This window comes from Hipposideros armiger, unplaced genomic scaffold (genome assembly GCF_001890085.2).
Source record: "Hipposideros armiger isolate ML-2016 unplaced genomic scaffold, ASM189008v1 scaffold_104, whole genome shotgun sequence".
Classification (NCBI taxonomy): domain Eukaryota; kingdom Metazoa; phylum Chordata; class Mammalia; order Chiroptera; family Hipposideridae; genus Hipposideros; species Hipposideros armiger.
The window spans coordinates 3,165,748-3,191,592 of NW_017731454.1; the positions used below are offsets into that span (position 1 = coordinate 3,165,748).

At 35.9% G+C, this 25,845-nt stretch overlaps 1 protein-coding gene across 3 annotated transcripts; it reads right to left on the bottom strand.

The window, feature by feature from the left end:
• Positions 1-3,793: 3,793 nt before the first annotated feature.
• ARL5A (ARF like GTPase 5A) lies at positions 3,794-21,075 on the bottom strand. Of its 3 annotated transcripts, XM_019646543.1 has the most exons (7): positions 20,709-21,068; positions 15,736-15,874; positions 13,362-13,422; positions 12,747-12,894; positions 10,921-11,004; positions 6,194-6,345; positions 3,794-5,006 (listed from the first exon to the last, which is right to left on the bottom strand). In XM_019646543.1, the coding sequence occupies exons 2-7, from the start codon at positions 15,830-15,832 to the stop codon at positions 4,958-4,960; spliced, it is 591 nt and encodes a 196-aa protein (XP_019502088.1). In that variant the 5' UTR covers positions 15,833-15,874; positions 20,709-21,068; the 3' UTR covers positions 3,794-4,957. The 3 variants fall into 3 exon arrangements, with proteins under 3 accessions (XP_019502088.1, XP_019502089.1, XP_019502090.1); XM_019646544.1 differs by lacking the exon at positions 15,736-15,874 and having other exon boundaries at positions 4,294-5,006; XM_019646545.1 differs by lacking the exons at positions 3,794-5,006; positions 6,194-6,345 and adding an exon at positions 9,022-9,122 and having other exon boundaries at positions 20,709-21,075.
• Between the last annotated feature and the right edge of the window lie 4,770 nt (positions 21,076-25,845).

A 25,845-nucleotide genomic window follows, 5' to 3' on the forward strand; every position in this document is an offset into this window, starting at 1 on the left:
GAGAGAGAGAGAGAGAGAGAGAGAGAGAACATATGAGAAACATAATAGAATTCTATCAAATATTTTGGTTTCTACATAGAATTTAAACAAAGAGGAAGGATTTTGGCATGCACACACATTAAATGGCTCAAGAACTAAATGCTATGTATGACTCCAAATTACAAATCACTATGAGGAGAACTAAGGGGCTACTCTTACACAAGCAACAAACTTTTACTAGGATTTTACAATACACAATATAATTTTCTCTGTGTTAAAAATCTTTTTTTAAAAACAGAAACAGAACTCAGTTTTCTAGTCTCTGCATTAATTAACATCAGGGTCATAGAATATTTGTATTAGCAATGAGAAAAAAAATGATTTCAGTCATGATTCTTTAAACTATGGACTGTTGAGGGTTATGATGGGTATTTTCAATTTCAAGGCTTTTTACTCAAATAAAGCACAAATTGTGACTTAGAAACCCTCAGCGTTGTGCCATCAGTAAGCCAAGCACATATAATACCATAGAAAACACATATAATTTATTAGAGGACTTAAAAATCAACACAAATCAATTTTAGGCACTTTTTGAGTACAGACTATAGGAATTATCTACTAAAGATCTATCTAGCAGGCAAGACCATAAAGATTTAAGCTTTAGTTTTTAGAATTTAAGGGGCTGTACGATAAGCAATATTGCATAATTAACCCAACTGTGTCCTGGTACAATTTCTTTATAATTCCACACACAATTTTAGGATTTAATAGAAGCAGTTACTTGTTTTAGCATCCAAAGTTTTTAAATTCTGTCTTTTACTCCACCATTTTGGTCTTCAAATTATCATACATTCTTTGAGGGAGCACGGTATTGAAGTTTTATTTTTGTAAAAGTGGAACTTGAAAGAAGTATTTTCTATACTATGTCTGCATCTGCAGAGCCAAAACATAACAGTTGATGACTTTTATATCATTTAAAGTCCATTTCAACAGGTATATTTTGTAAAGATAGGCTTCCCATTCCTAATTCCTTTAGACATCTAATATCTTTTTTCTGTAAGTAAACACGAGAAAAAAACTGGAATGTGGTCTATGGTTTTAAGGATGTAAAGATGTCTTCAGGTGAAACACTACATATAAATCTGGTCTGACATCTTTTCCCAACTGAAATTATTTGTATCAGTATTCTCCAAAATGTAACCCATTTTTGGTAATGGAAAGATAATACTCACATAATTGAACCCTTTCCACATTTAACTTATTAGCTCAAGATACTGGCGGAGTCTAGGTAGTTAGTTCTCTTATCTTTCTGAATCTACTTCCTTGTATGTGAAGCTAAAATTAAGAAGCATTAAAATGTTAACTAGAGTATAATTTAAAAGACTGCTAGGACATTATATTGTTTATACACAGCAAGCCCGTGTTTTGATGTACTCAGCAACTCTGACAATACTCTCCAATGAGCCAAGTACAAATCAATGAGTCAAGCCAATGGTGGGAGGGGAGCAAAGAACTAGAAAACGTACTAAGAAACTAGTTGTTTGGGGAACAACGGATAGAGGCAAAGTTTAGAATACCTCTAGGACCGAGATAACATACTTCACTGATGGTGAATGAAGATACAGGAGAGCAAAGGCTGGCTGAGCTGAGCTGCGGGAAAACTGATCCTGAAGCATGGAGTTTCAGATTGTATTTGGACAGTGGGAAGGATCAAAGTTAAGTCATGCAAAGAAACCTTGTCTCTACCCAGCCTTGAAAGACGTCTTGATGCCAAGATACAACTGGGCAATTGAGAGATGACCCCAAGCCCACAGATAATCTGGGATGTGCTGCTATCTGCTATATACAAAGTAGAACACACTATAGATATATTCCCCAAAATGCCTGCAGAGAAAACTAGAAAATTGTCTATAGTTTTTTTATTTACACTAATATAAACAGGTTTTGAGGTTGTCTGTACTGTATGTGGTTGCTGTAGTCACAGCAAAAAATGTAAAGTGCCTATAAGAGTAGGTGCAATAGAATCCCATTGCTAGGCATCTTAATACTACACACTCAGACAAAAAAGCAAAGAGTATCTCAGGGACTTCCTGACTTTCCTCAAGCGCCCTGCATTTCTCTGTGATCTCACTGGAACTTTCTACCAGGCACTTCTTAAAGGCCAGAAAACAGAAACTTCTATTCCATGCCACACTTCTAAACTCACTGTAACTACCTGCATTAAAAATGCCAGGAAGCAGTGCTAAAGCACTTTTTTTTTTTTCTTAAGGCAAAATGTCAAATTCCCTACCCAATTCTCCATTCTTCAAATCACCTTCCTTCACTGTATTCTTCACCCATCATGAGAGCCAAAGAAGATAGAACTGAAAATTTCAAACAAGAATCCTCAATATAATGTGTGAGATATGCTTATAAATGCTACTAGGACAGAGTTAAACATATTTAAATGCTTATAGCATATGGTTGCTTTTACCAAGATATCAAGAGAAGTCTTACGACTTTCAAAATTAGTGTCAAACACAGGATATTTAAATCCAGCTACACGGACAGAGGTATGAAGCTTTGCTCTTTTCAAAGCTGAGCACAATGACCCTGAATAAGATGTTTGCTTATATCCAAAAGTAGCGTATTTAAAAACCAAAAGCACTGCTTTTTGCGTAATTCCACTTAAACTACATATAAATTGCCGACGTGACTATTCATCTGTCTCTCCATCTTATTTGGAAGTAATACTGTTAAAATGATTTCAATATATTTTCATACATTAATTTAAAATTTTTCCCCATTGTAATTTTGGTTTTATGCACAAGTATATAGATAACATGTTATTTATAATGGCTAGCCTAGAAGGGTAAAATATAACAAAAAAAGTTTTGCAAATGTAGTATAAGATTTCACACATTTGCATGATGCAATGTCAATAATTTTCTATACTAAACCAACTGCGACAATGTAGTGAATGCTTTAAACATCCAACTGAGAATAAATTTTAGCCAATACCTTGATAACAATGGTATGTGCTGGTATATTGTCGAACGGATATGGCAGCAATCCAAGAGTACTAAACTGTGATTACTCAAAAAATAAAAAGGACAAAAGGTGTGGATTTGCTGGACTACTGTACAGAGTATTTGTCTCTGATGAAACTGCACTATAAATAGAATTTGGTTTTTAAGGGAGTTTTTAATATATAACAAGTAATTCCTTATAGTGATTTGAAAAAAGTATGAGAACATACGAACAAATAAAGCTTAGTAATTTAGGATTTACTTTTGTAAAAGCAAGTTGACAAATAATAAAATATACTTGCATTTTGAACATTATAATATAAATATAAAACATAAAACATCCAATGTTAAACACTGATCTCCCATGCCCGACTTCGATTTAGATATTGAATATTTTAATTTTACAGAAAGGAACTTCCCAACTTTTGTCAGTGCTTATAGTATGTACTCTTATTCTTCATCAAAATCTTCATGAAATCTAAAAGGCTGGTATTAAAAGTAATTTTTTTCTTGAATATTCTAAAACATGCCAGTTTGGATAAGTCTTCAGGTTTTTAGGGAATGAAAGATACACAATATTCAACAATATATTTTAACATACTTAGGATAAGTTTGTTTACAGCAGAAATACCTTTGACTTTCAGGTATTGAGGAAAAAAAAAAAAAAGCCTAAGCAAACACAAAAGGTATTTTAGGCCAAGTTACTTCTTAGTAAAAATATCACGTCAATCAATTTTTAAACCAAATTCTTAGAAGCATTAAAAAAATTTGTATTTTATAACTGTCAAACAATACAAAGATAAAAGAAAACTTACAGAAACAAAAAAATCTCAAACTATTTCAACTCTTAAGATAAGAAATAAAAATTTTTCTAATTAAGAAATTATCTTTGTTGCTTGGAAAATATACTTTACTTTTAATTTCAAATTCACTTTAAATGCTTGACATATAGTTTAATACCTAAAAAGAATCTATGGAAATTATTTGATAACATTTATAAGGTGACACTTCTCTGGGTAGACATTTCACACAAGTTTTCAATTAAATTGAAAAAAATCAGTTGGTAACTTTAATCACAATTAAGACTGATTAATGGATTAACAATTTACTCAGCAATTTAGATGGCGTAAGGTCCACTAAAGGGAACAATATGATTACTGCTCAATGTGCAATTGTGCCCATTAGTAATACTAAGCCAAGAATGTGATAGATATTCCACTCATTAGATTATACGTTTCCATATATGTGTTCTGATCAACAAAAAAACAGGCACACAAAGTCAAGCTTCTTCTTTTTCTTTCTAAAGAGCAGCTCAATAATTTTGGGGATTGGTTAGTACAATACAGAAAACATAGTGGAAAAGTACAAATTGGCACTTAACACCAATGTCAGTACTTATCTCATTATGGTTATAATTAAAGATATTAATTTTTGTTATTCACTTTTCTTTAGAACATAAAGTCATTAACTTGAACTTGAGGTATATACACAATACATACACAGCGTTATGCAAAATACTTTTCATAAGTAACATCATATTTTAAAATATTGGAAACTGAGTATCTGTGCTGATTTGTATTTTGACTTAATGGAACAAGAAGAGAATAACATTCAACTAAGGAGGGTTATACTGATAATAAAGCTCTTGAAGTTAAAAAACGTCTTCCTCTCCCTTGGTACTTACCACAGGCTACACAATGTCCTGAGAGGAGGATTCATTATGAGAAAAATGTCGATCACAGCTTTAAGACCTGTGGAATAAACTAATCCTTTGGAGGAAACTAATGAGAAAGTAGATTGGAAGGTGAGACTTCATCTTTGTTTTCAAATAAGTGGTCTTAATTTTTCTTCTTATAGAAAAAGTTTAAATCAGTTTATTATAAATATATCTGAACCAGTAATTTTTGCAGCTTTCAGGTCAAGTCCAGCACTTAGTTTATACAAAGTCTATGAGAAGAGATCAGTAGAGATCATCTAATCTTAAGTCGCGACATCATCCATTCAAGTCCTTGGCATAATCTAGACAGAAAATAAAACCATTTGATTAAATTCTCAACTAAAAAGCTATGAACAAACTAAAAGAGGGCATCATCATTGTTCAGTCACATAAACAACAAAGATTTAAAAATCAATAATATTCAATGTTGGTGCTATTGTAGTGAAGCTACTCTCATATACAGTATATCTGCTTTTTTTGTTTTGACACTACCTGACACATATAAAGAGATCAATAATTATATAATGAATGCCCAGAGGAAATAATTTAGCAATATGTAGCAAAATATTTAAAGTATTTTTTCACTGCCTGTCCACAACCATCATGAGTCTAACAATATAAAGAAGACAGAAATGCGGGGGGGAAAAGGCAATGAGAAAATAAATGGTTGTTTTGGTGATGGTCCATACTTTTCTACTTTTACTAGATTCCTTACTTATAAATTATTGATAGGAAATGGCACAAAATAATAATAATAATAATAATAGGTGAACAAATTATTTAACTTCAAACTATTAAATGAATAGTAGTTACCTAACAGCAACCTAGAAACTGTGCTAAGCACTTAATATTCATTACTTTAATACTTCTTCATAACACTAAGACCAGAACCCTTCTCATATTAGAGGGAAGCCAGGCTTAGAGAGGTTAGCAAATGGCAGAGATGGGCGTCAAAATGCCAAACAGTACTCAAATCAAATTTAGACCAAAGTGGCCAGACTACAGAAAGGAAACTATCTCCTCCAAAACCAAATATTTCCACTTTGCTGACTGCTGCAAATGGAAGCCCACATACACCAAAAATTAAAAAGATACCATCATCTGACTTCTTCTTTCAAAAATGAAACTGCCGAATTTCATATCTATCCTAACTAATGATATATATTCCACAAATACTCAAAGTATATAAGTTAAAAATTATATCAATCCTAGATGATTTGTCTTTGTTGTCAAATTTGGTATTATAATCAGTGCTTTCGCCTAAAGACCTTTGATAGACAAAGATAACATATACAAAGATACACACATACACTCGTATGCTGTGTGCTTTATTGTTTACAGAACCAAGCTAAAAACTCACTGTAGACATGGACTATGTCTTACATCTCTCCCTTATAACATTCTGTACATGGTAAGCTTCAATATCTGATTTTAAGAAGAAATACATGTTTCTAAGTTAAACACGTTAGCCATGAGGAAGGCTTCTCACCCCTCGCCAGTAAGAGCACAGCACGCCTGGATATGCCACTGGTGATCTTTAATGGAAGTTAGTTTCAAAAACTGGGAGATTTCTGCTACAGTCATGCATTCTTTAACATCTTGTTTATTAGCAAAAATCAGCAATCCAGCTTTCCTTAGGTCCTATAAAAGCAAACAAAATCATAAGGGCCAGTGTACTTTTTTTCATAGATTTTCCAAATTAATGAACAGAATATTTTTGATAATTTTGTAACCAAGCATTTCTCAACTATTTGACATAAAAGCATCTCAAAGATCTTAGGCTGATAGAAGGTAAACTTCAAACTGAACACACTGTAAATCAATAAATCTATACTTGTATGGATTTACATATTTCTTATAGTCCTAGATTACATTTACAGTTTTAAGTGCTATACTTAACAAACAATCACATCTTCAAATATATATCCACCCATTTCCCCCACCCCCAAACTAGGCTTCTGTGGCTAAGAACTACACTTTAGCATGGCACTAAAGAGCTTTTCAAAGTTCTACCGCAACCTATACTTTAGGTACCTCTACCTAAAGGTGGTACCTTCTAGGTGCACAGGAAATAAACTAATTCATTATACACAATGTATGCCTTAGAGCCTTAGGGCGTCATTCTCAGTTGAGAAGTGCTAACCTAACCCAATCCTATTCATCTTTTGAGACTTTGCTCTTCTATTTCTGTCCATGAAGATTTCTTAGATTTGAATATCTGATAGGGCCATCTTGGATTTACTACATTAAATGTATCAAATTTCTCAGTTAGACAGTAAGTTTTACCACTTCTATGCTTTGACCTTGAGGCAAGTTCTTTAAACTTTCTGAATTTGTTCCTCATTACCTACATTTGAATATCTAACCTGAGCAAGACACCCATCATACTAACCATTTTCCAAATAAAATCTCTTTAATCCTCACAAGAATACTATAAGGTAAACTTTATTATTCCCACTTTACAGATGAGGAAAGTAAGACTCGGATTAAGTGATTTATATTGCTACTCAATAATAGGACCCAGCTTGACCTGAGATCTTCCCATTATAGCTACTGCCCATCATCTGTGAAATACTGAGACCACCACCTTCCTCCCAGAGATGTGATTTGAATGAATGAATTACTCCATTTAAAGCACTCAGTTTAGTACCTGGTTTTTGGTGACAGTTCTACAAATGTTAGTTCACTTATTGCCCTGATAATAAGCATTACCTTTACCCTTATGCATGCCCCAAAATGATTGGTATTGTTTTACTTCCAAAGCAAACCAAGGTTCTTGGTCTCCTTTCACTCTACTCCAACTATTTTTATAGCCAAGAACTTCCCTGATAATCTATTGAAGTTACAGACCCTTTCCTCATATAAATGCACATACATGAAAAAAAATTTATGTATAATTTTAAGGTGTTAAGACACCCTAAAGTCCATTCATGGATCCTGGGCTAAGAATCTATGATGGATGCACTCAGTGAATTAAAATTCCACCCATATATATTAAAAGATACTGAATTTTTAGTGCTATGCCTGCAACTTTTCTCAACTGTACTGAATGCCATCTTTCTTCTTCTTAGGAATTTTAGTGGAATATTTTGGTTTCAATCATGTATATGTGTGTTTGAAGCAGAATGACATTGCTCTACAGTATTTTCCTCGTTAGAATAGTTTCATTGACTTCTTTGATTCTTTCTGATGTAAATAAAAAAATATAAGTAGTGAATTTCTTATTTAGTTAACAGGAGTTATGTAAAATGTTTTATGTAACAATGGAGACTGACTTTTAGTACAGTGCCCTCTGCAGGATGGCAGCTATGCTACTACAGTTCCCGACAGCTGCCTGAATAGCTTGGTCAGAAAAGAATGCTCTAGAATGTAAACTTTTAAGTTTCATATTCAATTTGTTTCACCTATAGTTCAGTTCACCTATCTATATAAAAGGCAAAAATCTGAATGGATGGAATATGTCTGTGTGTATATTATATATAATATATATTTTATATAATATATACATATATATTCATTATCACATGTAATATATATATATATATATATTTACGATCAAGGATACAGGCATTTCTTTCTCTCTTATCCTAAACGGAAATGGAATGCTTATCAATAGTTGATATGTGGCTGAATCACTGAGTAGATGGACTTTCCATGGGATTTAATTCCTATCTTCTAGGTTTCAATACCTCTTGCTAGTGTCTCTTGAAATCTTTTATATAGGTCAGAATTGCTAATGCTGACATGTTCAAAGAACAAATTTTTGACAACAGTAATACTTGGCACAAGTTAGGAAACATAAGTCTATACTATTTTATTTATAAATAATCTATATTCATAACTTTTAGTGATGAAATTATTTGGAAAAGCCCCCAGATTAAAAGTTGGAAAGCTCTGAAAGGTCTCCAAAAAAAACAAAAACCTACATTGAATATAACCTTTCTAGATCTCATAGGCTCAAGCTTTTTTTATTGGGGTTTCTTGATTTTTTAAAAAAACCCAGCTATTTTACCTATTTTTAAATATTTAAGAAGAGAGGAAAAAAATAAAATCTTCCTTTACTTTTAATTAAATAACTTCCGAACCAATTATGTTATATTGAATTAAAGCTGTTCATTAACTTGACTTAACAAGAGGTCAAAGTACAAGGTGAACAGTGGTGATCTTTTGTGCATCAGCCATTTTAAACACTTTGAAAAACTTTCTGCTGCATATTACAGATTTCTGGTCTTAAGAGTCTAAAAAGATATTTTAGTTTAGTCAAGAAGATGAATAACAGCACATGCAAGATATATTTACTTAGCATCTTCTATATGCCATATGTAGTTGTCAATCTGTTCCTCAGAGCTTCATTTGTGAAGATAATTCCTAGAAGTTGAGTCATTCTGAATAAAATCCCATCTGTCCTGTGTTTGGAACTATTTTAAAATGCATGAGCTTCAAAGTTTTGTACTTCATTTAAGATGAAGCTTTCAGCAATATTTTAAAACACTTTATAGTTTTCTATTTAGTAATACATGTAAAGAATCATTATCAGTGATGATGATAAGATTTAGTTGGTTATTGTGGTAAGCATAAACATCTGGCTAACTCCATGTCAAAATTTGTTTTTCATTAACACATTCTTATTCTTTGATCCATTTCTCCCCCTCCAGAACTCTTGACTATTCAACTCTTTAGGACACTATTAAGTGACTTACTCTAGTTCCCAATGTCATCTATAATTCCTCTCTTCTCTGGTAATCTGCCCATTCAGTCTCCTTTCACTTTCCAACTAGGCCCTATTTCTATCTTTTTTTTCCCCCTAGCAAGAAGCCTGAATGATGAGAATGCCTAAATTCAAATCCTGGCTCTTAAAATGCTGGTCAAGTCACATAAACCTCTGGGCCTTGGTGTACTCATCCAGAACAGATGAGGTTAAGTGACCTGCCCAAGTTAATGCCCCCAGCAAGTAAAATCAAGTGACTTTTTTTGAGCCCGACTACTGGGCTCTTTATATACTGATCCTGCTACATACTGGCCAATTAGACTAAAACTCAAGTAGGGAGGCTACCTGTTAACAGAATAAAAAATATAGCCAAGACATAAATATACGTGTCTTATTTTTCTGTTTCCAAAATCTTCGTAAAACAACAATAAAACAACCCTTTGGTATAAACTGAAGAATGTTGCATTTTTGTAAAATACAAAGGGGAAATGGAAAAACTCCTTAGTTTTCTGCCTCTCTTATACAGTTTGTTTCCCAAGCTAGAATCAGAACTTGTTAAAAGCATGCACAATGCAAGATGTATTTTAAAAAAAAACCCAAGGGACTTATCACTATTGCCCAAAATCAGTCCCAAACCAGGGAAAGTACATGTTGATGGGCCTAATCACCCTAAGGAAAACAGGAACTTCAATTTGCATAACCACTTTACTAGGTTTCCTTAAGTCCTGAATAGTTGCCTGAAACACACGGAAATTCTTAATGCAAATCTCAAAAGCAAATAATCGAATCAATAATAAAATTAATATAAAACTTTATTACAAAGGTATCTCAGTTTTAAGCTTTATCAAAATTCCACTAAAATAAAAAATTATATAATATGCATCTAAATAGTCGTTCTATTTCCACCTATAAATGAGTTGAGAAAAAGGCATGCAAAAAAATCAATTGCCGCTATAATAAATATTATGATTTTAGTTACTATTATTATTGACTGTATTATTCAGTTCATTCAATTTTAAATAATGCTACCAGCAATATTTCTCAAGGACTAAAAAATGTGTACAGTAATAGTTTTGTTTAGTCAAAGACAATATCAGATAAATCTAAGAGCAACAATATTTAAATATTAGTCTCCTAACAAGAGTTAAAAATCAAGGTTTACTATGTGTCTATGAGACTTTAAAATCTCAGTTCCAATGATAATCCTTTGCATAATTAATCTATTCAAAATGCAAAATGAATGCCTATTTAGTATTTAGGTCTTTTTGCTCAGGAAAACTTCTAGACCAAATTTATCTAGGGTAAATGAAATAAAATTCTACAACTGACTCCACAATCCTGCTGCTGCTTTCAGGTATACTTCATTTTGGGGAGTGTCAAAATTATAAAGCAGGCATGGCCAGCAGATAAATAATTTTTTTAAAAATTTGAAATAGTATCCTCATGGGAAAGTAGAAAGAACAAACATGATAGAAATATCCCCACACACATGCCAGAATCCTACTTACCTCATGGGCTAACATTTTATAGAGTTCTTCTCTAGTTACTGAAATCCTTTCTCTGTCTGTACTGTCCACAACAACTATTACAAACTAAAATAATTACAAAAAAAATCATTAGTGATTATATAATTTGATATTTGTAAAAATTTATAAAGTTCTTATTTGATTTACAGGCTACAACTATCAAGAAATTAACACTTTATGGTATTGTATTATTGGAAAAGCAAAGATACCTACGATACATCATGAAGCCTAAACTCTGATCCATTTCCAATTCAAATATATTTACTAAGCGTTAAGAGAAAATACAAGAAAAAAGAATATGATACTAACATTCTATTAAAATCTTCTGCTAATATTCTAACCAATATAATGCGTTTGTTTTCTAAATTAATATCTGAATGATAACAGGCCTATAACCATCCATCTATTTACACTATAAGTCAGTAAGAAAAAATTCATTATAGTTCTAAATTTAAGTTACTTCTAGACAGGTATTATTAATATTGATTTTAAAATCTGAAAGAGTATGTGTATGGGAGTAAAGTAATGTGATAAAGAAATCAACTTTTAAAAACCAACACAGTGAAAGAATCTGTATCTAAAGCCATGCTCCCTTCATAAATGACAACTGCTATTTGCAAGTGCAACTCTGTCCTGACTTGATGATGAGACTAGTATCAGAAGATGCAATGGAAGACTTATAAGAGCTGCACAGGACTGAGCTACACTGTACCTCTTCCTCAGTGCCATGCCCACAAAAAGCAGAAGAGAAACAGCAGACATAGTCATTTTATGATGGCATTTGTGATACCCAAACTAATTCTGACTGCCTGTTATTAACATGCACTATTTATTTTTTACAACTTGTTTTTCATTTCCAAATAAATCATTGTAATTTTCAGGGTCTGTTCTATTCTTCAGATTTCATTAACCATTAGGCAGATGGATAAGAGAACCACTATTTTATCTCGTCTCTCACTTCTCTGCTGACATATGGCTTTATTACCCACATAAGAATGGACCATATAAGGCCATTTTATTTCATGGCATTTTAATAAAGTATTAATTTTCAAGGTGTTGCCATGAATTTGCCACCTGTAGCATTATATATAGGAATAGTAACCATATATACCTTTCCTTTTCCAAAAAAAACATGATTAAATGTGTAATGGAGTTTTAGGGGATCAGGTCATTAAAAACACTGAACAGAGTCTTAATGACATAATATTCATCTCTACATACATTTGGAGTTTAAGTTATAATAGCACTACAAAAACAATTGTCACAGTCCTTCAATTTATAAGGTCTATACAATGAAGTTCTCAAATGCCATAGGTCTGAAATTTCCTCTTGGGAAATAGCATGTAAATAAAAACACAATTACGTCTAAATAGTTTTATAACCAAAAAGAAAAAAATTCTTTAGTGTGCAATTGTGTTGTATAAAAGAAAATACATAGTAAAATTTTAGCCAGGACTCAAACATCCAGAGTCCTGTCATTTAAGTGGATTTCTACTACAGACAAAAATAAGTAAGAGAGAAATGAAATTATAAACTGTGAGATGAAGTTTATTATAAAAACAACTACTTAAGACATGTTTTGAGATCAATACACAATCAGACTAATCAATCACCAATTCTTTCTATAGAGGTTCAATGAGAGTAGACATATGACTCTGAAACAGGGAATAAAAAATTCCACTACATTTCAACTCTACTTATGTTAACATACTTTGATATTTCAAAAAGATCAACTGTAAGAGTTCATATCTAGACAGTGTTTCCCAAGAATTCTGCTCATAGAAGTTTTAGTATACTAAAAAAATTACCTCTGTGTTAGTATAATAAGTGTTCCAGGAAGAACGAAGAGATTCTTGGCCACCAATATCCCACATTAGGAAACGTGTATTATTAATCACTATCTCTTCTACATTACTTCCTATTGTAGGGGATGTATGTACAACTTCATTCATAGAACTGAAAAAAAAAAAGTTCAAATATATTACAATTAGCAAGGAAGTTAGATTGTTTGAATATTTTTCAACCAAGTGTAAATCAGCATGACCTCCTTTTGTATTTTATATCCAAATGTCCCTTTTCTAGTAGCTCATAAGAGTGAGCTAAAGGTTTAAACAGAGGCGGAACTAGGTAGTGGACACTCTAGATTTACAACACTCTAGATTTATTTCAGAAAATGATATAAACACATATTTCTCTATTTTCTAAAAGCAAAATAACTGAACATGCTCAATGCCGTATAAATTTCTAGCTCTCTAGAAACAGTTACTTAAATTTGGCTCCTGGTTTCTGGCCAACTTGACATCTTACAGAATAATTTAGATTTCCATATCATTTTTTTATTGCTTTCATTGCACATATATCACCCAGACAGAAAAAGTAACTATAAACAATAAAACAAAAATTATAAAGTAGTTAATGCTTACAATTGGTAAAGGATGGTAGTTTTCCCTGCATTATCCAGCCCAACAATGATAACTTTGTGCTCTGAAATAAAGAATACACCAGTGATTTAGTAATTAAAAACAAAATTTTTAAATTTCCTATTTCACACAGCTTTCCAGCTATGGTACAAATCAGTGCACGGAACTTTACACCTTGGAATTTAAAATAACATCCTAGCAAGACCAGCAGAAGCATTCTGTTAGTCTCGCCTTCCCCACTCACTTCTGTGGAGCAGTCTGAGATCTTTTTGGAGGGCATTTCAATGAGGAATACATGATCCAGAAGACCTTGACCTCTTCATCCTGCCTGAACACCTACACCCACATTCATTACCAACTTCTTTCCACTCCCCGCCAAGACTTGTCTCTATTTGAGTTTCCATGTGTTTTTACAATAAAGCACCAACAGTGGTTTTTAACAGCTTCCCAAGTCTAAGTAGTGTAGCACATGCGTCCCAGTGAGAACTATACAATTAACACATAATTGTATAATGGGCTTGAAGATAAAAGTTACAACTCAGTGGTAAAAAGCCAGTTTATTCCCCCCAAATAGGGTTATTCATACTTTTTAATACAGGCATACCTCCAAGATATTGCAGGTTTGGTTCCAGACTACCACAATAAAGCAAGTATTACAATCAAGTGAGTCATACAAATTTTTTGGCTTCCTAGTGCATATAAAAGTTATGTTTACACTATACTGTAGTCTATTAAGTATGTAATAACATCGTCAAAAAAATGTACATACCTTAAAAATATTTTATTGCCAAAAAATGCTAACTATTATCTGAGACTTCAGTAAGTAGTAATCTTTATGCTGGTGGAGGGTCTTGCTTTGATTTTGATGGTTGCTGAAGTTTGGGTTAGCTGTGGCAATTTCTTAAAATAAGAAAACAATGAAGTTTGCTATATTGACTGACTCTTCCTTTCATGAACAATTTCTTCATAGTACGTGATGTTGTTTGATAACATTTTACCCTCAGAGCTTCTCTTAAAATTGTAGTCAGTTCTCTCAAACCCTGCCACTGCTGTATCAACTAAGTTTTTGTAATACAGTAAAACCTTGGATTGCGAGTAACTTGGTTTGTGAGTGTTCCGCAAGACGAGCAAATATTTCTATTAGGTTGGTGCAAAAGTGATAGCGGTTTTTGCCATTACTTGTAATGGCAAAAACCGCTATCACCAGCTGCATTAGCCCCTAACAAAAGAAGTCAGCCTGTCGTTTGAAACTTTGAAGCCAGGCATTGGTTTCTCTTCTGTAGCTATGAAAGTCCCAGATGATATCTTCTAATATATGGCTGTTTTGTCTACATTGAAAATCTGTTTAGTGTAGCCACCTTCATTCTTATGTAACCTAGATCTTCTGGATAACTTGCTGCAGCTTTGACATTAGTACTTGCTTCACCCTGAACTTTTACGCAATGGAAACAGCTTCTTTGCTTGGTTCGAACTTTTCTCCTACCATTTCCTCACCTCTCTCAGCCTTCACAGAATTAAAGGGCTTTGCTCTGGACTAGGCTTTAGCTTAAGGGAATGTTGTGACTTGGTTTGATCTATCCAGACCACTAATACGTTCTCCATATCAGCAATAAGGCTGTTTGTCTCACTTTCTTATCATCCATGTGTTCACTGGAGTAGCACTTTGAATTTCCTTTAAGAATGTTTCCTTTGCATTCACAATTTGACTAATTGTTTGGTGCAAGAGGCCTAGTTTTGGCCTATCTTGGCTTTTGACATGCCTTACTCACTAAGCTTAGCCATTTCTAGCATTTAAATTGAGACGTGTGACTCTTCCTTTAACTTGAACACCTAGAGGCCACTGTTGGGTTATCAATTGGCCTAATTTCAATATTGTTGTGTCACAGGGAATAGGGAGGCCCGGAGAGACAGACACAGAGAGGGGGGGAGGGGAGAAAGAAAGGTAGGTAGGTAGGTAGGTAGATAGGTAGATAAGATAGATAGATAGATATATGGGGGAATGGCCAATCAGTGGAGCAGTTAGAATATACACATTTATTAAACCCAGATAGATAGATAGATAGATAGATAGATAGATAGGGGAATGGCCAGCCAGTGGAGCAGTTAGAATATACACATTTATTAAGCCCGCCATCTTACATGAGCATTGTTTGTGGTGCACCAAAACAATTACAACAGTAACACCAAAGATGACTGATCACAGATCACAACAAACAGGAATAAGTTTGTTAATAATGAAAAATAATGAAAAAGGTTGAAGTATTGCTAGAATTGTGATAGAGACATAAAGTGAACAAATGTTGACACACAGACAGGAAGTGAGCAAATGCTGTTGGAAAAATAGCAGAGACTTGCTGGATGCAGGGTTGCCACATACCTTCAATTTGTAAAAAATGCAGTATCTGAGAAGTGCAATAAAACGAGGTATGCCTATAATAAATCAACTTCCTTTGACCATCCTTAGGCTTTTGCATCACCCCAGTCTATTCCTCGCATTACCAAGATGGAACAGCATTCTATGCAAAACATAAATTTGTAGCCAAAAAGTATTATAACATACATCAAAACAAATACTCCATAGAACCTAAAACATGCATACTAAGAGATGTTATTATGGGCAAATGTAATACAATTTTTGGCTATTCCAATTCTTTGATGCATGTGATTCATTACAAGTTCACTGCTTGGTATGGTTTTCCTTTTAGAATATCTATGCCACAGCATTCTTGCAGTTATTCAGATAAGCCAAAACAACAATGCATTGTTACAATCTTGGATGAAATGTTGAGTTATCATTTAGGCTTTAGTTTCCTAATCAGTACTTTTACTGTTTTGTCATGAAAATACTTCTGGTTTCCCTTTTGATACACCCAGGCAGCCTACCAGTTCCAACTACTACCAATTTCTAAAAGTCCCCAAACTACCAGTGAGTAAATTACGCATTAAAAAAAAAAAAAAGTCATTGTCAGGATATGCTGGAAGCCTTCTATCTCTCTGAATCATACCAAAGTCCAAAAACACAAATACTAAGACAGATAAATTGAGAGTCATCCCGATTCTTCGCTCTCACCTCATATCCAAACTATCACTAAGCCCTATCGATTCTCTCACATAGAGCAAAAAAATCCATGTCTGTCATGTTCATAATGGGTCTCTCAGCCCATAGCATAGAACCTGGAATAAAGCATGTGTTTAATAACGTATGAATGAAAGAAAGAATAAATAAATCTAGAGGATATAAAGGTTAGAAGGGAGATAAATGATGAAGTTAATATGTATTAAAAAGTCCACTTTCAAAATCTAAAGGTATCATCAATATGAAACAAAGTTTGAAAATAAACTTGCTGCTTATAGTAACGGTAGTAAAGTTTCAGGAAAAAAACATTTCTTTTGCACTAAAAGGATGCTGAATGAAAAGCAATGGTTATACATGGCAAAAGTAGAGATCCAATCAGGAAACAGAAACACAATAATTTGAACTTGCAGTTTAATTTAAAGAAAATAATAATTACAGGGGATTGGATGAGGGATTGGCTAATAAGAAAAACTAAAGATTGTAGGAATGACAAATATATGGAGCATTAACTACCCCTAAGGCTGACCAGGGCTGCCTCCAATTCTCCAGGATTGAGATGCAGACCTTGCTGGGACTGGCTATGGCTCACTGAAAGTCAGAAAAGTAGCGGTGTGGATCTGGCTGAAAATCACCCCCCCACCCCCCAGGGGGGAAACTGTTCATTGGGAGGTATTTTGCTGGAGGGTCTCCATTCTAAAATCAACTGAAGTGGGTGCTAGGGGAAGCTGCTGGCTGCTGCGGACCACTATGCAGTGAAAGAACCAGCCACTGGAGTTGTTTGCACTGCAAGAGCAGGACAGATCCTGCTGACAGCACTTTACCCAAGAAGAAAAACTCTTTCCTCCTGCAGTGTCCCTCCAATGCTGTCTACTGACAAAGGTGAACATTGTGCTAACAGGCAAAAGAGAATATTTAAAGGACCCAGCTCCATATCCACAGACCATGCACAAACTGTGAATTTGGATGGAGAAAATTAATAGCTGACACAGTCCACCCCTTTGGCTACTCAGTTTCTACAATACATGCACTCTTCTACACGTTTGAACTCCCATACAACAACAACAACAAACAGCAGATGTGGCTTTCCCAGCGCCAGGCTCCAGCAGCACAAGCACCTCCTTAAGAACACATTTACTACTTACTTCTTTTCTAAGAACCAATCAGAAGAATGATACAAGGTTATCAAAAGGAAAACTTTCTAACTTCTTTTGTAGTTCACATTAGTGTCAGAAAGTTCTTCCTTTTAACTAACATGTATCCTTATTCAAAGGTTTTTTTAAGAGTACTAACTCAGGCACTGGATGATCTTGGTAAAATCCCAGATCTATCACTTTTAATTGCAGTGTCATAAGCAAGCAAGTTACCTAATGTTTCTTTGCCCTGCAAAATGGGGGAGAATATCTCTCTCTTAGGGTTGTCCTGAAGAGTAAATCAACTAAGTGAAGACTAAATCAACTAATCTGGGTAAAGCACTTAGGACCTAACCTTGCATAGTCCGTAAATGTTAACTGCTATTATTTTATCTATAGAGATGAAGTTAGCTTACTTCCTGTCTCCCCACACAAGAATGATGGCTCCATCAAAGCAGGTGTTATTTTCTGTTTTGTTCCCTGCCTTATTCCCTGCAACAGTTTCTGGCACAAAATAGGTGCTCAAAAATATTCCTTTAAGAAACCAACCACTGATCACATGCCCTTCAATACTAAAAGATACTGATGGCAACTCTTCCAAGTCCTGAAGACTTATAGTTTAGTGACTGATACAGTCAAAGGGCAACAACAAGGAAAAAATGATCCCAATCTCTTCTTTAAGAAGACAAACATCAGCGATGTATTCCCTCAGTGTTTTAACTTGCTTGGACTTACCAGTTGTATGGCCTAGGAAAATCCCTCCATTGGAACCTCGGTTTCCCCTTTCCAGTGGAAAAGAATTACTATTTCAAAGGACTATTGAAACATTTTTAAGTGATGTATACAACAGAATCTAGACCAGTCTGTACTCTATTTTATTTAAATACGTATTCACCTAAATGCAAACTCTGGTTTTTCAAGTTTGGGCAGTATGCAATTAGCTTTCACTGTACAACCTATCTAAGCTTAAATGAAAAAGTTGTTCTAAAGGGGTTTCAGAAAAAAAGAGACATGGCACAGTTAAAAGTTTCATCAGCATAGCAAACTCTGTAATCCACCCCACATCTTCCTTCCAAGACTTCATGTGAAAAGAATACAGGGTTGTGTTTTGTATCTGTTGAAGGTAAAATAAGCATCCAAGATATATCTAACTAACATATATCCAACTTAATAGAGAACCAAAAGATCAACAAGTATCTAACACTAGATTTAATGGTGAATATTTTGAAGAGTGACCCTACTGATAACACAACTACATCATTTAGCTGAACAGAAATAGTTTATTCACATTTTTACAATATTAACATCTAAATTTCTAGAACTTTATTAATTCCTCTTCCTATTAATTCCTCAGCACTGAAATAAATGTCCAGTCAAAATTTACCACAAAATACAGCTAACAAGAACATACTCTTAGATTTTTAGTGGTAACAGTGCACACATCCTTATTATTTACTACTGGCAAGTAGTTGGCAAATCGCTAATTCATTCTTGAATTACAGAGACAAATAATTTTATCATTGGCTCAAAACAGAAAGTGGAGATATTTAATTTTCTTGCAGTATTAGACTCAATTTACAAGTTAAGTCTTTCCAAATTTCATAGCAGAGTTGAAGTGCTAGCTAGCTTCACTAAAAATAACACAAAATTATGGATGTTAAAACTAGAATAGATCTTATTTACTATAAGCACCCCCAGTTTTGTCGCAATGTAAGTTTCAATACTTGAGACCTAGAGATCAAGTTTTCAAGATTTGTAGGCTCCAAAGTCACACAGTCAAGATCGCTGGTGTACTAGGTGAGAACAAACCAAGAAGGGTTAAGTGACTGGTTCCCACTCCCCCTTTCTCAACAGAAACAGCCAGACAGAGACAGTGAGGATTAGAATGGTTTTCTCCAGTTTATGAAAAATCCACACATCAGAAAAATAAGTGGAAATATTGCTCTTCCATTTATCATGTAATCTACACTTTATTTTTGAAAAAAAGATACACTACAGATCACAAGTTCCAGTTCTGCTACCTTCCCATCACCTTCTTATACACGTGCAGCTGAATCATGGAGGAGGAGGTGGGGTAGTGGTTTGTACATAATAGATGCCAGCATTCATTTAGGTATTGGAAAACTGGGATGTGACACCGCCACCAGCTTACACAAGAGAAAAACACAAATTAAGTTACTGACAGCAGGAATGATAAATCACCCGACTTGAGTTGAAAAGAAACAAAAGTGTACCACTAACTGTACTGGATCTTAATGACAATTAAGTTTTTTCGTTAAAATTGTATCCTCTTTCCCCAGTTTTATACATTCATTTGGTAACAAATTTTAATAAACCTGATGTGCATTTCAAGGCAATGTTTGAGTTTAGACGAATTGAAGCATTCCCTAGTGATAATACAATCTGGGTAACTTGCTAGTTACCTACAATTAACAATGTTTCATGTGGTATGGCTTTTAAATGCTTTCAGTGGAACACTACCATTTTTAAACCAAGCAAAAAAACGAAACAAAAAACCTCAAATAAGCAACACGAGTAGGAAATGACCTTAAGCTTAACCTTAAGCACACATTATTATAAATATGGCAAACGTGGAGAGGTCCATCACTACTCAGGATGCAGAAGAGTGTCCCCAAGGGGGGGTGGCGGTGCAGGCAAGGCTCATAAACCTGACGTGTACCGGACAAGTCAAGAACGATTCCTCGTATTTTCCGCATTCTGCCACCCTCGGTCGCTCCGTGGCGCGGCTGGGGCCATAATCTATAACCCTCATCCCAGAGAACCCCAGCATTCCTCCAGGGTGTGCAAACCCAACTGCTGGGGGCTAAAGGGATGCAAGACAGGCAAGGCTATGCCGCTCAGGGACGTCAGACAAACCTACTCCATTCCCAACCGAAATCGGAGCAATGGGTGTGCGGAATGGATTTCCAGGAAGGGGCCTTAAGACAAAGAGCTGCGAGTCGGGAACCGTGCCCGAACCGGGAGCGGGGCCGGCCAGCCCAGGCCCGCACCCCCGCCGCCGGAACCCGCGCAGGGACCGCGCGCGACCATGCCGCCGACACTCCGGAAGTGTGCGGAGACCCCGCCGCCTGTCCAGGGCGGACGCTCTCCCCCGCCCGCAGGCCCCCGGCCTGAGCCCCTCACCCTGGTGATTGAACAGTCTCCATATCCTGGTGAAGAGAATTCCCATTCTCGGGCAGCGGACCCCCTACAGCCACCCGGGCCGCCTGGCCTCCCCCGGCTCAGGCTGACGGGGAGGACAGAGACGCGCCGGAGCCTCCGCCTCTGCTGCCGCTGCTCCCGCGCTGGCCGCCAGCCGGCTTCCCAGGAACCGGAGGGAGGCCGAAGCCCAGGCCGCCTTGCCGCGCGCGAGGCCCCGCCGCTGCCGCCGCAGCACTCTCCTGGCTCGCGGACATCGCCGCCGCGTTGTCTACGACGAGCCTCGCGGGCCACCGTCCTCCCCCAGCTCCTCTAGGGCGGCTGCGGCGGCGGAGAACACGCGGGCGGGGGAGGCGAGGCGAGGGGCGGGGCGGGAGGGCGCAGGCGCGCGGCCGGAGGGGCGGGGCCTGGGACCGGCGCCCGCCTGGCCTTCGCTGAGCGAGGCGGCCTGTAGGCGGCGAGACTGAGCCCCGAGATCCGGGCAGTGCGGGCTGCGGGGTTGGGGCGGATGGCCCTCAGCTGCTTGCTGTGACAACCCCCGCCCCCGTTTTGGTTTTCTCTGCATTTATTCCACAGAGCCATAATGTAAACACGTTATTGAATGCCCAGTGCCCATCCCAACGCTTCACACACACAACTACACCAAAACTCCCACGCGCTGGCTGTCAAAGACATGGTGTTCCAGCAGGGTCTTACAGAGAAGCTCAGCATTTTTCCTCTCCCAAATCTTTTTGCCCCCGAAACCTGGCAGGGTGGCTTTACCTAGGCAGTCGCTTTGTGGCCATCTTTGTACCTCAGATCTCTTCCCTCGCCAGTCTCTCTCCGTTTTCGGGTCAATCTTGCCCTCAGCTACATACAATTTTGATCAGGTTATTCCCATGTTTAAAAGTCTTTATGGGCCCTAAAGCTGTTTGGGCTGGAGTCCAAACACCTTAGATACTCAAACTCTACAATATGGCCCCACCTGTTCTTTCCAACTGTAACTTCCATTATTCCAAGCTGGGTAACAGCTGGTCAAATGTTCTCTCTGTTTTTCCAGTCTTCTTACCTGTACAGCTTGAAGAACTGTATCCTGTGCTATGCAAGTGTTGCACTGTATTTACACTGATATCTGCCTTGGGAGATTTAGTTAGAAACTAGAATAAGTGAATCATTAGGTAACTTGATATCAGAGTTCTTGTTCTGAGTTATTTTCTAACTGGGCAAGTTATTTAACCTCGCTGGGCCTCATTTTTCACACATGTATAAGCAGAGGCTTTGTCTCTGAGGTCTTTCTTTGATTCTAGGTCATCTGATGACTATGATAATTAGTCTCTAGTCTTGTTAGAGGCAAGAGGTGGGAGAAGACAAATGGATGTTGTTTACTTCTCTTCCACGAACCTGAAAAAGCTCCATCCCTTTATTTAACTTTAGTTAAAAGGAAGAGAAAGAAAGGGGAGGGGAGCTGTAAAAGGCATTTTTAACTGCTTTGCTCCCCATCTGCAAGAGCTGAATGAAATTAAACAAAATCTACAATAAACTACATTTTTACATCTCATCTTTCTTAGCCATACACTATCTTATCTCAACATACAGAAAAGAAGAGCAAGTGAGTAAAGCCGCAAGAGAATGTACAGTTTTTTTTAGTTGTCTGAGCTAGAAAAACTTGTACCTGCAACACGAAGGACAGCACTGAGGAGTGAAAAGTGCCTCTTATTGAACAACTGTGCGAGAAAACGTCTTCTTTGATTTCTTTTGGGACTTATGGTTAAAAAGCCAAAGTTTAGAGAAGACATGAAGGGGAAGAAAATTATATTAATCCTTTGAGGAATAGGATGAAGAAATAAAATGGAGTCACTATAGTCAAGGTGCTACATTACTCAAATCAAGTAGGTTGAAGTACCAGGAAACAATTCTAATTTTAATTAGCCTGGGAACTTAAACTTTTGAACTTTCCAGTCCTGTGTCAATGCCTGGATATACATCAAACCTCCAGATAACCCTCTGATTACCCCCTTGAAGGACTAAGGAAAGAATGTTCACATATCCAGACCACTGGTTATTTAGAGGATTACTATCTCAGACTAATCCAAAGGCTAAGAATGCAGGGCTGATTCTTCTCAAGAATGTACTTTCTATGATAAGAACCCTTACCTTTTCTTTCTTCTTTGGAACACTGTGGGTATTGCCTAGTTGTGTTTCCGATTTGCAAACCCTAAAACCTTTGAAGAAATCTTAATCATTCATTTCTAGCAAAGCCTCCAGACTCTTTTTGAGTTTGCTCAACATTTATGGTTTTAACATGGGATCCAAAGAACACTCCACTTCAATTCCAGTGCCACCGTTGGATTCAAGCCAAGTACCTGCTCGAGCCCTTTGTGTTCTGTCATCTTCCCAGCAGCTCCGGGGTTTCAGTTGTGAGTCCTCTTGGTTCCAGCCCTCCTTCCTTTGGCTGACGTTACCTTTATTGTTGGGTCCTCTGATACTGGTTTTCATAGGGACCTATTTCTAAGTCTGTTACAGAGGGACAATCCCATCCAGGAATGACAACTGGATTTATGGTACATCCTCTGCTAAGTATTTGTCTAGATGGACTCTAAAAGGAAGGGCAATTTGGAATCAGCAGCGGCCACTCTAGGGATCTTTCAAGATTCTGAAATTAATATATTTATGTCTTAGAAATGTTAAACAAACTGAATGAAAAGCATTTTTCAATTGGTATTTAGAGGCCGCTAAGGAATTAAATAATCCAAAGATAGCTTTAACATGTCTTTTTGTCTGGCCATGACAGCTTTCAGGGGGAATTTATCTTTAACATGAGACCCTCTAAAAAGTTCCCAAGAAGTTCCTTCCCAGGAACTCTAGCTATTCATATATACAAACATTTTGTTTCCTCCTTTGTGTCTTTTTAGTAAGATGGGTCAATTTAGCCAAAATAATTTAAAACTCTAATGGCCATTAAGGAAAACTTTATTTTAAGTCCAACTTAAGGGGCATCCCTTAAAGAAAGAATTTCAAACCTCTTAGGGACAATGAAATGCATGTTTTGATTGACATGCAGAAGCTTCTAAAACACAAACTGATTTTAAAAAACAGCTCTAAAAGGCATCTAAAACTTTGATCATCTGAGCAGGTGCTTACTGTTTTTCCTGCCTGAAGCCTGAAAAGATATTTAAAGGATTGGATAACTTTTTGATCAGAAAATTGGCAAAATTGGAAGCTAAAGATTCATAGCCTGTTAGGAATGTTTTTAAGGCCTCCTCTCCTAAGCTAAAATAAAACAGCACCCAGAGCGAAAGAAGAAAAGTAGGAATGATGTAGTTGGGTGGGTAGATCAATCTATGGTGTCATTTAAGTTACAACCTAATTTTGGGGGGCAATTGAGAGCAACTGTCCTTATCTTATGCATCTGTTCTAAATCAGAAATGTAACTCTAAAGCAGTTCAAATCCCACCTATCTTCACCATCCTCAATTCCTGACTGAAGAATAAAAAAGAGGAAAGAAGTGCTTTTTTAGAGGACAATCTGCTGTTCTGGCTCCAAGTCTCTTTGTCAAGGAAAAATACAAATCTTGTCTTCACCGTAAGTATTAGTAAGAGAAAGGCTCACCCTCTGAATGAATAAACTTAACTTATTCCAACTGTTATAAATTAGTTTTTTGTTTGTTTGTTTGTTTACCTTATTGTACCTGTCGCAGGGCCGAAATTTCAAAATGAAACTCTCAGGTCTCTAGTTGCATCTACTTATATGTATGTATGTTTTATGTATATGTATGTATGTATATGTATGTATGTTTTACCTCCAGAGGATATTGCTAGAATTGTTTGTAAAACAAAACAAAACAAAACAAACAAACCTCTGTTTAATTGATTTAAAGGAATTAAGCATTTATCTAAAAATTCTCAAAAATAGAATAGACATTAACCCCAATGCTTTTCAGGATCATGTGATCTTAGAAAATATTTAATATTAAAGCTGGTTTTAGATTGGTTGGTGAAATAGGCATGTCTTTAGAGTTATTAGCATTAAGTATAATGCTTTTATTCCTCCACTTGGGCTTAGTAGTCAAATAAGTTCATGTCTGTTGCAAAATGTGTCAGCAAGACAAATAACTCAGTATGATGAAATTTTCATAGGTAGCCTAAACATAATTATTAAGAACAAGTAAAATAAATACATGTAGATGGGATAAAAAGTTTTGGGGTGAACTTTTCAGCATTATTTATGTTTGTGGTATGTCTATTTGCATAGCTTCCCAAAATCTTTTGGTAACTTGAAATGTTAAAAAGTTTTGCCAAGGGCTGGCCGAGTGGCGTGATAGTTGAGAACTGGTTTGGGACACCAGAGGGCCCCGGTTCAGATCCCACATATGAGGGCCAGTGACACTGCCCTCCACACACACATAAAAAAAAAGTTTTGCCAAATGAAATGATGAGCCAGGTTAAATTCACTGACTATACAGATCATTTCCAAATAAGATAAAATACTGTAACATTCATTGTTAAATAACTTTATCTACTTTTAACTTATTGCAGAAAAACTAAAAGATAAATTTGGATCTGTTAATGAATGTTTTGTGCTTTGTTGAGGAAGGACATTTCTAAAAATTGTGAAATATATTTGCCAGTAAAAGAGCCTGTTTCTAGGAATTATGAAATGTATTTATAAATTTGCCAATCGAAAGAATACTAATTGCTTACTTTTTAGTTGTCATTAGAAATTAAGGTTTCTAAAGTTTAAGAATTCGAATTACTATGGAAGGATATATATACTCTGGTTTCGCTTCAGATCGTACAAATCTTTCGCCTTTTACTATGGAAGGATATAATATGTGTTTTCAGTAAAAGAAGATATAAAGTATGGAGTGCATTTTTGAGGAAATTAAAAGGAAATGGTTTATCCTAAAATAAGTTGGTAATATCTGAATGAGTAAGAAGAGGCAAACTAAGAGGTACAGGCAAGCTGTAGGTTTGTAAAAAGGAATCTTGGGAAGGAAATTTTATATGTGATCAAGTTGGATAAGATTGAATACATTTCTTAGAAGGGTTTTAAAACATAAGCTTAATATCAATAGTGTACTAAAACTTAATATTCTTTCATCTGCTAAAAAGACAAAGTTTTCTTGGATTATTGGTCTGCTCCT

Coding starts and splice junctions, on each gene's coding strand:
- ARL5A (XM_019646543.1), bottom strand. CDS start 15,832: ATGCAAAAGCCTAAGGATGGTCAAAGGAAGTTGATTTATTATAGGCAT. Junction 12,895..13,361: donor ACTACCATCCTTTACCAATT/GTAAGCATTAAC, acceptor TTTTTTTTTCAG/TTCTATGAATGAAGTTGTAC. Junction 11,005..12,746: donor CTTATTATACTAACACAGAG/GTAATTTTTTTA, acceptor TAATTATTTTAG/TTTGTAATAGTTGTTGTGGA.